The 16,629-nt window shown below is 36.6% G+C and overlaps 1 protein-coding gene across 1 annotated transcript; it reads left to right on the forward strand.

The window, feature by feature from the left end:
* The first annotated feature begins 427 nt into the window (after nt 1–427).
* Nucleotides 428–16,565, forward strand: LOC127948346 (tudor domain-containing protein 7A). Its single transcript, XM_052544768.1, has 18 exons — nt 428–517; nt 1,360–1,567; nt 1,904–2,048; nt 2,590–2,749; nt 2,818–2,882; nt 3,714–3,892; nt 4,666–5,087; nt 5,327–5,590; nt 5,697–5,883; nt 5,954–6,065; nt 6,291–6,493; nt 6,601–6,735; nt 6,820–6,903; nt 13,567–13,701; nt 13,921–14,031; nt 14,147–14,577; nt 14,694–14,854; nt 15,848–16,565. The coding sequence occupies exons 2-18, from the start codon at nt 1,361–1,363 to the stop codon at nt 16,066–16,068; spliced, it is 3,222 nt and encodes a 1,073-aa protein (XP_052400728.1). The 5' UTR covers nt 428–517; nt 1,360; the 3' UTR covers nt 16,069–16,565.
* Nucleotides 16,566–16,629: the final 64 nt, after the last annotated feature.

Consider the following 16,629-nt stretch of genomic DNA (forward strand, 5'->3'; position numbering starts at 1 on the left):
TGATATACAATGCCTTTGTATATTAAAGTAAAAAAAAAGAAAAAAGGATTTCATCCCTTCCCAAAAATCTATAATGAACCAAACAGCATAATATCGAATGTTTATTATAATAACTTTAATAAAAAAAGAATAGTTGTAAATAGCTAATCAGACTGTCATCACCCTGAATTCTCATAGCATGAGTTTTATTTATCACTGTTTGCCTTCAGCACCTTAAGTGTTCGCAATATTAATTGATAGAGAATAATCTTCTACTCTTATCCTAAAGTATGGCTGACTGGCCCTATTGAAGCCTATTCAAAGACTTTGGAATTAATTTATTTATTTACTAAGTATACCAGTAGGCTAATTCACGTTCATGTTTTCATTTCGTTAATTTTTATTTTCTTTTATTTCTGTCTGACATTTGACCTCAGTCCTTTTTCCGATGACGTATGACGTCGTTGGAGTCATAGCGAATGCACGTGCATGTGCGCGCGATATTGCGGCTAAATTAGAGTGACAAAAAGACAATCAGGTGAGTTTTGTGTCAAGACTTCGATTAATTGTGTATATATTTTTATAATTTACGAATAAGAATCGTCCTTACAAGCAAAAAAAGAACTAGAGTAATTAAGTTAAATCAGTTAACGTTATGTCGTTTGTTTGATTAGTTAAGTTACGAAATTGCCTGATGAAATTTATTTAACGTTAACCTTCCAGTCTTCCCGCCTGTCTTCTTTCAAATGACTACTTAAACGTACATGTTTTCCATAAGTATATGGTTATTTTGACCGATACCAACGTTAACGTCTAAATTAAGAGTATAAAATATTGTGGGATGCAATTTGGGATTGAGAAAAATGGAGGATATCACGGTTAGCAAGCGTAAACTGAGAAACAAGTTTGTGTAAGATGGCCAGTCTTTCAAATAGTGTTCGTGGTAACTTGTTTTAGTGTATTTTGTGACCCAAGCCCACAAAATCAGCCAATAAAGGTAAATTCTGAAGGTATCTGAAAGCTGAATAAATATCTCTAAATATCTGATCTTTACTTTATTTCTAATGATTTTTGGCTTAAAAGAAAAATCGAGTATTTTTTACTCCTATGATCCTGTATTGTTGGCTAGCGTCACAAATACACCTGTGCTTCATATGTCAGGTTTGTTATATGTATATTTATGCTATTTCCATACATTCAAAAGGAGAAGAGTGAAGCACACCCTTGTTGTGAAAACACAATAACAACAAACTGATTTCATGTGTGCAATCATTTATTTAAGGTTCATTATAAAATTGGCTATTTTTAATATCAGGAAGTTTTACTATGGCTACTATATCTGACCTGTCTTCATTAGATTGACTTTGTGTTTGAGTGCAGGATGAGTGACGTGGAGTTGGTGAAGAAGATGCTGCGAGCTGTTCTTCAGAGCAGTAAGCACGGTGTGGCCATGGCCCGTCTGCAGGGAGATTACCGGACTCTGACAGGAGAGATGATCCCTTACCGGCAGTTTGGACACGGCAGTCTAGAGAGTTTTCTGCGCAGCCTTCCCGGTGTGGTGCGGCTCGAGCGCTCCAGTGCTGGAGAGGTGATGCTTTCAGTTAATCTGATGATACACCACATACCTTTATGTGTTTTGGTAGATAATATAGTGTAGGATTCTATCCATTTATAGCATAATATGTATACATATACAATACTGGTCAGAATTATTTGATTAAAAATACAGCAAAAACTTTAATATTTCAAATACTGCCGTTTAGAATAACTGTGTTCTGCTTAAAATTTATATATTAAAATGGAATTGACAGAAATCACAGATTTGCACAGCCCTGATAGAAAGCAGTTATTTTTAAGTAATATTTCACAGTATTACTGTTTTTACTGTATTTTTTTATGATGGACTTTATTTGTATGTTTGTAGGTCATGTGTTTTGCTGGTGTGTGTGAGGAAACGGCACACATCGCACAGCTGGTCGCCCGGCAGAAGAATGTTAAGAAGTCCGGCTGCTCTAAATTACTGAACTTTCAAATGAGAGCGAAGTCTTCATCTCTGTTTTCACATACGGGTAACAGGCACAAACAAAAATCCAGAGTGAAAGAGATACTATTTGACTGATATCACATCATTTTCATGGTTCGTTTGGGAGAAATGGATCTGCTAAATTGAAATGTAAATTATATTATTCTGCACTTAGTAAATTAACAGTGTACATTTTAAAATTAACTTGAGCGTAAATTGTGCGGGGTGCAAACCTGTTTTTAGACATTCTTGGTAGTGAAGAAAAAATTCTAATGGTTTTCTTTAGTTGTATTTTTGAAATATTTTTTAAACACACATCACCTTAATAACCACATTAATCTACATAGTGGATTAACTCTTTGACATCCTAGTTTTTGTCCACATCCCAATAGGGTCCTTATTAAATGTTATATTGCTGTTCATTTGCCCACCAAGCTTTTCTGTATATGTGTGCTGATACATCTATGCCAGTCAGTCTCAATTACGCACTATTGCTACGAGCCGTTTAGGATCCTGCACTCTGTTATGCAGCCCTTCGAGGTATGTGCTTGTTTATTGATATGGTTTAACTGTTTTGGTCTTCGCAGTCAAACCTCGCTTGTCTCTGCGGCAACCGGGCCACATGACTCATCCAGCTCGAAGCTCTGCATCCAAGTCTAGTTTTTACCCCAACCAGCGGCAGATTTACAGTACTGACCTCCCCTCCTCCCGGGTTCCTACTTGGCAACTGAACAAGAAGTCACCAGGGTGGGTGACGTGAGACAAACCATTCTCAATACACTCATCCCAACACTTACACTGTGTGTAATTTTTAGGTTTGAGGAAAAAACATTTGCAACCAGCAAAGTCAATACAGGGATAAAGACCAGTGGGACACCAGGTAAATCTCTGTTTTGCCCTGTTAAATATCTTTCAGCTTGTCTTCATGACAATTGCCAAATTGTATCAGATACAAACAGGATCCTGAAACATAAACTTAGTACTTAACCTAATGCTTAAACCTAGTTTTCTTTTTCTGCCTTGCAAGTGATGATAAAGAAATGAGGCTTTAAAGCTGGAAAGTCATGCACTGTGGTTTAGGTAGCCTATATCCTAACTTCGTCCTAAGGTTGGCCTTAAAAAGAAAAATCAGCACTCATTAGATTAGATTAGATTCAACTTTATTGTCATTATGCAGAGTACAAGTACAGAGCAAATGAAATGCAGTTAGCATCTAACCAGAAGTGCAAGAATATAGTGTTTTAAATACATAAAAGTGCAGAGTAAGTGAAGCTATGATGTACATAATGTACAGTGGAGTTGCTACTGTATATACAGTATTGAGCAGAGTATATAGAGAATATAAAGAGGAATGCAATGTAGGGATTGTATGCTATGTACATTATGAACAGAGCAATGTAGGATTATATACACCTTATGAAGAGCAGCAACATGAGAACAGTGGTAATAAATACAGTTGGATGAGTGTGCAAAAGTATTGTTAATGTATTCTATGCAAAATAACAGTAGTGCAATTATATTTTTATAGAAATGGTTTACTGTGCTTTGTACAGTAACAACTTTAGACAGTTTACAGTAATAGCTAGAACAGTGTGCAGTCTGTGGAAAATATGAGTAGTGAAAATACATGTATGTAAAGTACTTATGTACTCATCTCTGTTTTTGTTATTTGGTTACCTTGTGTGATGTTTGTTGTGTGTTGTTTCTTCAGCTCAGCAAAAGCCTGCAAACAGTGCTGATGTTGAGGTGGTTCAGGGTCGAGTTAAACAGCTTTTGGAGAAATACTGCAGTGGAGTATGGCTGTCAAAAATCCCTCAACTCTATAGGATTATGTTCCAGGAAGAGCTCCACATGCACAAAGAATTGGCGACATGGACACACATCTGCACTGTGAGAAAACTTAAATAAACAAACACAAGCTAAAATCAATCTATCTGCTCAAATTGTAATTAGATCTTGATCGGTGCTATTATCATTAACTAAAACTAGAAAAAAACATTTTTTAAAATAAACCTAGATAAATATTATATGAAAAACTTGAAAAATGTTGCTTTGTCAACTAATTAAAAGTCAGAGTTGAGAATTAAATTTACTAACTTGAAATGAATAAACTCAAGCAACAGCTTATTGCATGTTTATATTTTTACCTAACCTGTTGTCTACATGAAACAACTCATAAAAAAGTCAATGAATGAAAACAGACTGAATGTGTGAAAGACATGTGGCAACATTTATAGGATGCATTGAGGAGGAGCCCAGACTACACTCAGTGGCCAAGTCATGCTTATGGTCCATGATATTGATACAGATTCTGTGTAATGAACAATTCTTTGTGATTGTATATTTCATCAATATTTAGTTTCCAGGTTATCTACGAGATGGATTAAAATGCAGGTAAAGTCAAGAAAGATGAAACACAAACCCATGACAATGTGAATTCAGTGTTTTTTATTTTTATTGTCTGGAGCCCTGCTCAATTATGTTTAATGTCTTTATGGTGAGCTATGTTCACTATAACCCATAATTTTATGAAAAAGAAGCCATACAGGATGAAGAATTGATTACAGTTTACAATTTTAAGTGGACCGTGCCTTTTTGTAATAAAGTTGTTGACTGTTATATGGTACATGATTCTTTGTTTTCTTTTTCGATTCTCTCCTTAGGTTGAAAAGCCAGGCAGCAATAACATAGTTGACCGTCTGGTGTATCCTGTCTTGGAACCTGCCCCAAAACCAAGCACTGTGCCTGCGGTAGCTCCATGCAAGCAGTCTCCCAATGCAAAACAGCCAACACCTGGCCAGCAAACTACCCGTATCCTCAGAACTCTTGCCATTAACATTCCTCCATCAGCCCAGAAATCTCAGCCACCTTTGAGCCCAACATCACCCAATTCCACCAAGCTGGATTTTAGTCTTCCTGAAACACCCAAAGCTCACCCTCACTCACCCATCACCCCTCCTTCCACACCACCTTCTCACCAGCCTCTGACTCCAGAGATCAAGCAGAAGCTGAGGCAGCTGCTCAATAAATACAGCCAGGGCCTTTGGGCCCATGCACTTCCAAAACTTTTCCAGGAGGCCTTTGGGTACTTTTGACATCTGTCACTTTTGATGAATTTAATGCATCCTTATTGAATAAAAGTGCTATTTAAAAAAAAAAAAAAAAAAGACCTTTTTTTTTAAACCGTAGTGTACTTATGATTTTGAATGCATAAGAGACATTAATACGCTGTTGTGACAGACACTGTTTCAATCATTTCTAGCTGTCAGTTTGTAATGTAATATATGAGAGCGTATCACAGTGCTTACTTTTCTTGTCTCTCAGGTGCGTGTTTCCACAGAATGTGCTGGAGGATCTGTCTCTGTTGGCAGATGCATGTATGGTTGAGTACCCCATGCCAGACAATCGAAAGAGGGCCATACTGTATGCACTCCCATGCCAGGTGCAGACACCACCTCGTCCTCGCCCACCACCGCTGGTTTTGCCCTATACCAGCAACCCACATGTACCTCCTCTGACCATCCCAACAACAGAGTTCCTTTCAGTTTTGGTGATGGAGGTCAGCAGCACAGACAATATTGTTCTCAGGTAGAGCTCACAAAACCAATATTTTACTAGTTACAAGATTCCTCTTTAGTTCTGTATCATTGGATTATTTAAGGTTGTGGATTCATGATGATGTCTTCTTTTTCAGGTTTGTAGGGGAAGGCTACTCTAAAGCTCTGGAGGGGTTGGAGGAGGCCATGCTACAATTTTATAATACAGTTGGAGCTGGACTTTGTCTTCTCTCTCCAAAAATTGGACAACTCGTGGCAGTTGCTATAGAGGATGATGCAGTACTGAGAGCTCAGGTCCACCTTGTCTTAGAGGACAGTGTAAAGGTATCAGAGTCTGTGCAAAAGACAAAGTCCGTTTGCATTAGATGCAATCCTAACTTTTCCCTTTTCATAGGTGTACTGTGTGGATCATGGGTTCTTTGAGGTGGTCAGCAGGAAGAAGATACTACAGCTGAGGGATCAATTCCTGACTCTTCCCTTACAGGCAACCACGTGCCAACTTGCAGGTAATACTCATCAGAGGCTTTTATGTTTGTGACAATGGAAGCTTAAAAATGTAAAAAAAAAAAAAGTTATCAACTTAACAAGTTAACAAACTTCGTCCAAGTTTTCTGCATTGTGAGAGCGAAAGTCGCTTTTTATATTTTTATTTTGTGGTGAAGTAAGCTTCTATATGTTTGAGAGTAATATGTGATGTCATTTTTTTCCATTTTCACTGTCTTGAATGTTAGGTCTGGAGCCGTTCAGTACAGATGGGGTAATTCTGAAGACTCTGGAGTCATTAGCTGTTGGCCGTACGCTAGTGGTTGAGATTGTGGAGCGAGAGGACACACCAGCTATTGTGCTGTATGACACTTCTGAAAATGAGGATGTGAATGTGAATGCTGTATGCTTGAAAGCCCTGCAGGATAAGTCCATGGAGAATCCTCTACAGGTCTGTCAAAATTACATAAAATTTCTGCACATTTTCAGAAAATAATTTCTTTTCTTTGTATTTACAAAATGAATAAATAATAATGCCCCTCTCCTCCATTTATTCAGGTGAACAGCGTGTACACAAATGTGTGCGTGACAAATGTGTGCTCTGACGGCAGTATTTACTGTCAGTTGCCTTCTCGAGGCCAGGCCAAACTCAAAGACATCATGGACAAGATTGAAGCACACTTCATCTCTCAGGTAAAATAGATAAAGTCAGTTTTAGGCTTCTTTTAGGAGGTACAAATGATTGTCAGGGCACTAAATATTTTTTCTGCTTCTAAGTTAACATGGGAGCTGTTGGTGTCCAAACCGTTCTGTGGGAAAGTGTGTCTAGCTAAATACAAAGGCAAATGGGCAAGAGCAGAGGTGAGAAGATGGCATACTCTTTCCCTTCATCCACACATTTAAAATGGCATTTGTTCAATGACAGTTAGGGCTGTACAATATATTGAAGTAATGTTGAATTAGGGATGTCAACGATTAATCGATGATCGATTAATTGTCGATAAGAGATGCAATCGATTAAGGCTATCGATGGTCGGTTAACCGATTCAATGTTGGGCTGCGTGCGGCTCATGCGCACTCAACACGTGCGAGCGGCTGTGAGTGACGGTGACGATATATAAAAGCATCATCATTCATTCACAATGTACAAATTAAGCTTTTAATGTGATTTAAACTTTAAAGTACATTAAAATAGAAACAACATAAAAGTTCTTCAACATTAAATGCAATAGAAATGTAGTTACTAATCATTTCATCAGATAACTGTTTTATATCGTGCGCTTTGCAGGGCTGCTGGACACAGTGACAGGACAGGTAGTCTATTCATTCCTACAACTTGTTAATTCATTCCTACGAATTATTAATGTGGCAATTGTCCATGTTTCATTAATTTTGTTCCCTAAATAACCCATGATTTAAGTGAAATAAGGGAACAAATTAATAAATCGAACGAATTCTTAATTCATGAAATCTTTAATTTCCCTTCCCATGTTTACCACAGTAAGAGATGCGAAAACAGTTATTAAAAGCGAAAGATAATAAAATAAACCTGGGAAATTAGAGGGTTAGACTATGAAGATTTAGGAAAAGAAACAATGCCTAAATATACTGAATTTGAGGAAATTCGTGACCAACCGGCAAACCAGAACAAAGCCGCGTAAATGAAGACTATGGGGTCCAAAAGCATGGTCGCGATCTAACATTTTCCAGTTAACCTATTATTCCTCTAATAAACAAAGCTTTTATACCACACTTGTCATAATCAGATCTTATCATTTCTAAATAAATAATTGCTGGATTCAAAACAGCGATTAATAGGCGCTGTGACCGACACATTCCTGGAGCATTCACTGCTGTCACTAAACGGTGACGCCGAGCATCGTTCACAAGTTTCTGCATGGACCTGACTAGGGCACAGGTTCTAAGCCCTGGGACAAAATGGGATGCTTTAAGGAAAATTTATAGCCTACTAAGTAATAGGCCCAACATAAAAATAACAATTTGTTTTCATGTTTTTTTTTTGTTTTGTTTTTTAAATAGGCTATGCGAAATATATCCGACTTAAATAGGCTAATTAAGATTAACGGATTTAAAACAGAAGTGTGGGCGCTCCACAAGTTCACAAAAAAAAAAAAAAAGGATGACAACGCATTCTGTTTGTTTGCTTTATTTTACAAGAGCACAAATCTTCTGTTTTTATTGTGAGTGTGCACAAATGAAAGTAAACACTTTTGCGGAAAATATATATATTTTTTAATGTCTCAGCTGTTTCGATCGCCCCGGAGCCTGCTGCACACGTATATTCTAGCGATTCAAACTTACATCGCAGTCTGTTCATTATCAAAATAAAATGTCAACTAAACATTAAAAGGTTACACTGGTCAGTTTAAATAGACCGTAGTATACCGGTCCACTCTGCTCTTATGCCAAGGACGTTTTTGCTCATATGAAGAGGATCATCTTTTCCGTCTATATGCGAATGCAAGCCTAGTTTACATTATAAATAATAGTTTAACATTCAAATACATTGCGAATATGGAAACATTTCGATTTGTGCCGAATGAGACATGAGCAATAACCTCCAAATAAATCTAGCCAAAGCCGCGCTCGCTCATCCTCGTGTGCACGCATGCACTGTCACGATCTAATGCGCTGTATGCCGGATTTTTAAAAATCTGACATTTTCTAGGACAGAATCCAGCAGGATCAAATTAATGTGAGCAACTGTGTTTTGGTGCAGCAGCGCCGATGTAGTTCACTTAATGTGCAGCGCAGTCACACGCGCTCCACATTTCGGATAATTTTATACAATAATGTCAGTTGAAAACATTGCAATTGTGCTTTAAAATACAACAACGAGCACCACAAAACCATTTAAAGAGGCGCGTTCAGCGTTCTCCGTGCAGGATTGGAAACTGTCAACAAAGTAAAATGACCTCAAAAGTATGGCGCGCTCTCTTCATTTTATCAAATGATCATAATCGCATCTATTCATTTTATAATCCTGCTACTAGCATTTTATTCAGACTAAAACCTCTTTAATTCAAGTGAGAAAGCGTTTTGTGTGTGTGTGTGGCTTTTGCACATCCTGTCATACCGCTGACTGCGTGCCTGCAATAGACGCATTTTGCAGTATTATGGTTAACGATTAATCGATTAATTGATCGTTAATTTAAACGACGATCGATCATGGAAATAATCGAAATTTGACATCCCTATGTTGAATATTATCAAATTACAGTGAAGCATGGCACTGTGTTCATTTACAAGTGTTTTTCTTGATATGATGTTCAAAGGTTCGATTTACAGTTCTGGTTCTGGAGATGGTCACTTATAATGTGCATTTTAAAGCTCAGTGTGTCGCCTATTTCACTAGATTTTGACGACAAATTATGTATTTACTTTGGTTTTCCACCAAAGTAAGCTTAAATGTTTAACTTAAAAGTGAAGAATGTTAATGTTAGCTGTTAATATTAGTACTATACTTTTGCAGATGTATTTCACAGTGTGATTTATGTATTTTTGTAATCACAATTATCACAAAGAATGGTCAAAAACTGTGAAAATGTGGCCTCTGATTAATCAAAAAAAAAAGAGTTTGAACTGGTTCCAGTAAGAATGTACCCAAGTATGAACACTCAGATTTGTCAAAAGTGTGCAAACCACCCTAAAATCAGGGTTCATACAAGGTGCTTAAAGTGCTTGAAGTACTTGAATTTGACTCCTGGAAAACCCTTGAAAACTTGAATTTTTAAAGTGCAGTATAGACTTGCGCCGGTATTCGGAAATGCGATTTATCACGGTAATTAATATGCGTGATATTTTTATCATGGGCTCTTCTAAATACCGTTAATAATTATATATTACAAATTATTCAGAATTTGGAATGTATTTTAAGAATACTATTCCCATCCGCTGGTCAAAATGCACAACACACTGTATGCTGCTTGAAAGACGTGTGTGCTCTGATGTAAACAAGCACACATGAGAAGCGCATGGGGGAACACGTGAGAGACATGCTGAATGAAAGCACATTCACTCTCTGACAGCAGATGGCGCTAAACTGCAGAATATGCAGCACTTACCCTGAAAAAAACCATAAATGAAGCAGCTAAGCTACTTTCTAAAACATATTTAAATAGACATTCAAATTTGGGGATTTGCAGTAGTGTTTATCACAGCCAAATACTGGAATATTTTGACTTAATAGGCTATTTATTTATTTTTCATTTTAAACTGGACTACAACATTCCCTAGAGTTTTCATTCTTTATTGTTAATTCACACTTTACATTAAGGCTTCATTAGATAACATTAGTTAATTCATTAGTTAAACTGCAAATGAAAAATTCTTCTGAAATCTTAGGTATTCCAATATTTAATAGCACGTTGTTAGAATCAAAAGTTACAACTGTGTTATTTAATGCGATAACAAGAACTAAGACTTGTATTTAGGGCTGCCCCCGACTAAAGATATTCCTAGTTGACTAACACACCTGCATTTTAGCAATTAGTCGAATAATCGTTCATTTATGATATTAATATAAAAACTTGCGTATATACAAGGAAAGGTATAGTCCAAGTTGAAGTTTAACACTTCCATATGACAGAATATGCTAAGCATGATGTTAGCGCGTTCAAAATGAAAATTAAGCGCTTAAAACAGAATAGTAAGTCTGTAGCAAAAACGCTGTTTGGTATAATAATTACAGTTGAAAATTAATATAATTTGTATCATTTGTTCAAAAGGAAAATTAACAAAAACTAACAATTTAATAAATGCACATCGCACAACGCCAAAACTTAGAATAAAAAAGGCGGCGGCAAACAAATCAACAGCCTAAGTATTTGATTAAATTGTTTAGAACAACTATATTTAAGACAAAATGTGGAACAAATAATTTAAAGAACAATAATAATCCAAAATATCAGAACAAAGCCGCAAACTGTCATTAAGACGACGAGTCTTGACCTGAAACGGCAAACTGCAAACATCAGACTAATTTTTCTTACAGAATAAAAAACAACTTCTGCATTATATCAAAACGAATAAATAAAAGTAACATGTATTTATTTGTATAGCCTAACTGTTATAAAAATACCCATTTTTTTTATATATATAGCCTAACAGATAGCAAACAGAAACACTACAAAAAGGAAATTAAGCATTCTTACCTAAGCTTTCAATTTGATTTAATTTTTTTCATTTTATGTGAGAGGAACACCAGCTTGTCTACATCGTTAGGAAGAAGGGATCTTCTTGACTTGTTCAGAATGAAGCCGGCCTTTGAAAAGATGCGCTCTGATGGAGTGGATGTGGAAGGGATACATTTGAGGCGCTTAGCTGCTTTAGCGAGCTTTGGATATCGATGTCATTTTTTTTGCCACCATGCCAATGGTCCCGAATCGACCTTTGTTTTATCTGCCAAGTACATTTTTAGTTCATCCTTCTCTTGCATGCTCCTCCTCATCAAGTGCGCTTTGGTATACCGCGAGGCATGAGATCTCGTTGATCTCTCGTTGCTTTGATGTTTGCGCAGCCACTGATTGCGTAATTTTTTCACGTGATTTTTTTTTTTTTTTTTGCGACTAACCACCTAATGAAAATGTATTCGACCAAACCCTCTTCATATCGACTAACGTTTAGTCAACTATTTGGGGGCAGCCCTACTTGTATTATTATTATTTTTTTAAACAAAGATTAATAACTTCTGTAGCAAATGTAGCTATTGCTCATTGTGAATGTTAAAGCTGCAGTAGGTAACTTTTGTAAAAATATATTTTGTACATATTTGTTAAACCTGTCATTATATCCTGACAGTAGAATATGAGACAGATAATCTGTGAAAAAATCAAACTCCTCTGGCTCCTCCCAGTGGTCCTATTGCCATTTGCAGAAATTAATCCGCTCCCTGTAAGAAACAACTAATCAGAGCTGCGGTCCGTAACTTTGTGTTCTAAATGTAGAAAAATGAACATGATAAGCGGGTACACCATGAATCCATTTTCCAAACCGTGTTTTTAGCTTGTCCTGAATCACTAGGGTGCACCTATAAAAAGTGTTTATATTCGGACTATTTTAGATTGCTTCGGGGGTACCGCGGCGGAGTAACCCAGTACCTTTGTGATTCTTCATAGACATAAACGGAGAGAACGATGTTCTTCCGCAAGACGCAAGCATTTCTGTTTATTAACCGCTAGAGCATCAAAAGTTACCTACCGCAGCTTTAATGCTTAACTAATGAGGTCTTACTGTAAAATGATAACTAATGGTCTTTCTAGATCTTTTGCACATTAATCTGTGTAAAACTTTAAACTTTATATAACTTTCTGTATTGCTTTATTGTATTTAAATGTTCAGTTATTTTTGTTTATAAAAAGGTTTTTTAACCTGTTATACTGTTTTATGACCCCTTTTTGAAACTTTAAAATTTCAATACCGTGATAAAAGCATGAGCAATTAATAACAACAGGAAAATTTGATACCTGCATATCCTTAGTGCATTATAAGTGTTATTGAAATTATATGAAATAAGTGTTATTTTTATTCTATATAAAACAATATTTTAAAGCAAAATCAACAATGCAGCGCATCTGATATAAGCACAGAGTCGTTTCGCCTGGCTTTTAACAGTGCACAAGATCTTGCGATATTACTCCCTGTCCCTGAGGTGAAAAGCGGACTCACGATATTAGTATAAGTTGTGTTTGTGGTAAAACTTTTGATAGTGCTTACATTACATTGTTCAGTCTTAAATTGCTGTTTTATGCCTAAAGACTGTTTTTCACTTGGGTCTATTTGTATTATTAAAAAATATCAGATTACTCAGTTATCAGATTAATCTGTAGATTACTTGATTACCAAAATAATCATTAGTTACAGCCCTTGATTAGTTAAAATATTTCAAAATACAACTGCATTGTTTTGATTTGTGTTTAAAAGACAAATATTTTGTCATTTAAAAAAAAAAATCTTAAAAATAGTATTAAAGTATTGTCTCATTCTAGTGAACCAAGTATCTGTATATCTCATGAGCTAAGTGTATCGTCACTCACCCAAGCATTGATAAAAGGTGATATAGCTCATAATTTGCTAAGTGTATGATACAGCTTTCATTCTTCAGGTCAATCATATATTCTTGAAAAAGAAAATTAGTTTGAATAAGGAATCTTTGCCATAAAATCCTTTCAAATGTTACAGCTGCCACAGTCATTGCATGCTTATGTGCTGCACTTTATTGGTGCCATTTTGTTTTATCAGTTTATTAGAATTTGAAAGATAATAATATTGTTTTGTAAGTTAGATCTCTGATTTTAGTCGTTGAAATCCAAAGAAGTACGAACGAACCCTGTAAAAGGATGGTCTGCTAAGTCTTTTGATTAAATGTCATTGTTCAGACTTTTTTTTCATTGTTCAGACATTTTTCACCATTTCTTTATTTTACACAATTTTACTTCAGAGATTTTAGACAAAGCGATTCATATTTCCATTGCTTGCATGAATGTGTGTTGCATCTGTGTATAGATCATTGACCTTCATGGTAGTCAGGTGTTGGACATTCTGTTTTTGGATCTGGGACTTCCTGCTTCTCTGGAGGTTAGTGAGCTCCGAGAGATCCCGCCAATCTACCTCAAAGAGCTCATCACCATACCACCTCAGGTAATATAAATATATATATTTTTTTTTTGCATATTTGTTTCCATTCATGCTCATGGCTTGCCACTAGTGTGCAGGTCATTGTTTCAATTGCATCATAAATCAAGCAGTGAGTTTTTCCACTTGTTTGATAAATAAAATAACTCTTTTAACATCAAGTTTAATTTGTAGCATTGCATTAGTCTGCTTTATGAATGAAAGTAATTGTTTCTGACTATGTAGGCTATAAAGTGTATTCTGGAGGAACTGAATGCAGATGGGAGTGTTTGGCCTCCTGAAGCTGTTCTGTGGTTGAGAGAGACAGTCCTCAACAAAGACCCAAGTTGCATGAAGGTCTTACACTTTCAGTTATTGTTTACTCAAATGTGTTTTTTTATTATTATTATTTTTTTTTTTTACACTCTTACTGTAAAGTTTATTTATTTATTGGCATGCGTGTTGTGTTTAGATAGTGAAGCTTGATGAGACCAGGACTGTGCATATCTACCTCTTCACTTGTAATGGAGCCCAGGACCTTCAGAGCAGTGTTAACCGTCAGCTTGCCTCCTGTCCATTCTGGCAGCGGGATATCTACTTCAGCAAGATCACCAGGATTTCGAAACCTATCCGGCCCGAGGCAGGGGACAGCCCTTATGCAGCTCCTGCACTGTCTAATGCCCTCACACTGCCCCCTCAGCTGGACTTACCAGTGGTCGGACAAAACATGGATGTGTTTGTGTCGGTTGCATGCCACCCTGGGCACTTTGTGTTGCAGCTTTGGCAGGATCTGTACAAGCTGGTGGTGCTGATGGGAGAAATGGTCCTGTTCTACAACAAACAGGAAGTAACCCGAATCAACATCCAGAAGAATAATGTCTACGCTGCCAAGATTGACAACAAGTGAGATTTGAGTGGCACCTCTGATTATACTTCCACAACCTTCTGGGCAACTAAATCATTGTCTTTTTTTTTCTCTTTCACTCTCCCTTTGTCTTTTCACCTCTCTTTATTTATAGTTGGCATCGTGTTTTGGTAAAGGGCGTCTTAACCAATGGCTTGGTCTCTGTGTATGAGTTGGATTATGGGAAGTATGAGTTGATCAACTATTCCCAGCTCCAACCTCTCATAGATGAGTTCAGGCAGCTGCCATTCCAGGGAATTTCTGCTCAGCTGGCTGGTAAGAGAAGCTGGAGCCAAATAGGATTAAAACAAATTATTTAATTCTGATTATTTGTCACCCTTTTACTAATATTTGATGTACGTCTTTGCTCTGAAAGGGCTATTGTCTTTCAAAATAGCCATATATTATATATAAAATGCCTATTGTTGGCAAGTAGCTGTACCGGTAAACATGTTTAAAGGAAGTACAGTAAAAAATTTGCAAAACAAGGCCTTTTTTTAAATAAGGAATACAATTTAACTTTATTTGTATATACACCAGTAGAACACATACAAAATAACAAATAGGCCTAGTAATGTTTCACTGAATGATTATTATTATTTTTTTTTTCTAATCCCACACAGGGACTTCTGTAGAAACTGTAGAATCAGTGATTCTGAACCAATACAATTTTAGAGGTCTGCATAGGTTAAGCGTTAAACTAACACTGTGGAGCTGTTTTATAACTATAGATTTAATTTTAAACAAGTCGTGATGATTTGAAAAGGCTAAATTGATCAAACATAGACTATGATCAACTCACTGTCTGCTGCTTGCCACTGGGTCAATGCTTTAAAAAAAAAAAAAAAATCTTAGAAAAATGTTTGGAGCATTTTTTTACTCATTAAATATAAGTTAACTTAATAAAATAATGACCCTAAATACAATCACTTTGCCATTTCATATAAAAAAGTACTTTAATATCTGAGACAATAGTGTAAGCTGTTTTGGGATATGGGGTGGTGGGGAGAAAGACCGCTCTGGTCAGAATTCTGAGAAGCTGTCGGACAAGGGCCGGGGTAGAGCCTGAGCTTCCTGTGCCAGGGCCGAACTAGGGCCTAGATTTTAGGCCCATGCAGGGCTCTAATATGGAGTTGGTTTTATGATTTCAACAAAGTATCATATATTTTGTAAATATTTGATGCATCATCGAGCCCTATTGCAAAGTTGCTCAAAACAGATCAGTATCTGTAGATGCTTCTGATTTGTATGTGAAATGTTTGTTTTCAGGGGTCAAGCAAGGGGTCTGGGCTGAGGAAGCTTCTATGGTGTTCCGGAACCATGTTGAGAAGAAGCCGCTGGTGGCTCAGATCGAGTCATTTGAGGAGGGGGATTGGCCCTGGGAGCGTAAAATCTCTGTCTACCTAGTGGACACTACACAGGAGGACAATGACATCTGGATCCACAACATTATGGTGGAGTTTTTAGATGAGATCAACAGAGCAGCTTGAGACTGGCACCACTTCCCTTTCCAAGAACCCTACTGAAACTCTGAGTCTGAAGGAATCTAGAATTCAAGAGCATTGACTCTAGATGTGTTTGGTGGGTCATTTTATTCCCACATGGTCAAGAATTGCTTGTTATCGTTCTGAGTACCATGGAAAAGGTATTTCTTTACCAGTTTTTGCTGTTTTATAAATGATACTACTACTAGAATGACATTCCCAAAATTAACTCGTTATTACCTGACCAAACTTCCTTTTTGTGTCTTTACAGTAGGGCCATTTGTCTAAGTAATTTTTCATGTGTGTATTGTGTGAGACACCGCTGCCTGTATTGTTTATACTCTTATTGAATTTTTGCACTGGTTTGTTTGCAACTTATTGTGTGTTTTCTAAACGGAGAATGGCCTAATTGTAATAGAACATTTGTGTTCAGATGCTCAGGTTTGTTTTATTTCCAAGTTGACAATTGGTTCGGAGAATTAAAAAAAGACAACAACAAGAAACACTTGTGTGACTGTCATTTGTCTTTGCAACTTGATATAGATAAAAATGTAACCTTGAGTTGTG

This window comes from Carassius gibelio, chromosome B1 (genome assembly GCF_023724105.1).
Source record: "Carassius gibelio isolate Cgi1373 ecotype wild population from Czech Republic chromosome B1, carGib1.2-hapl.c, whole genome shotgun sequence".
NCBI classification, from domain to species: domain Eukaryota; kingdom Metazoa; phylum Chordata; class Actinopteri; order Cypriniformes; family Cyprinidae; genus Carassius; species Carassius gibelio.

Excerpts from the sequence above, each read along its gene's own strand:
- LOC127948346 (XM_052544768.1), top strand. The coding sequence starts at position 1,361 with ATGAGTGACGTGGAGTTGGTGAAGAAGATGCTGCGAGCTGTTCTTCAG. Across the intron at positions 3,893-4,665 it reads CATGGACACACATCTGCACT|GTTGAAAAGCCAGGCAGCAA; the intron begins GTGAGAAAACTT and ends TTCTCTCCTTAG. Across the intron at positions 5,591-5,696 it reads ACAGACAATATTGTTCTCAG|GTTTGTAGGGGAAGGCTACT; the intron begins GTAGAGCTCACA and ends CTTCTTTTTCAG.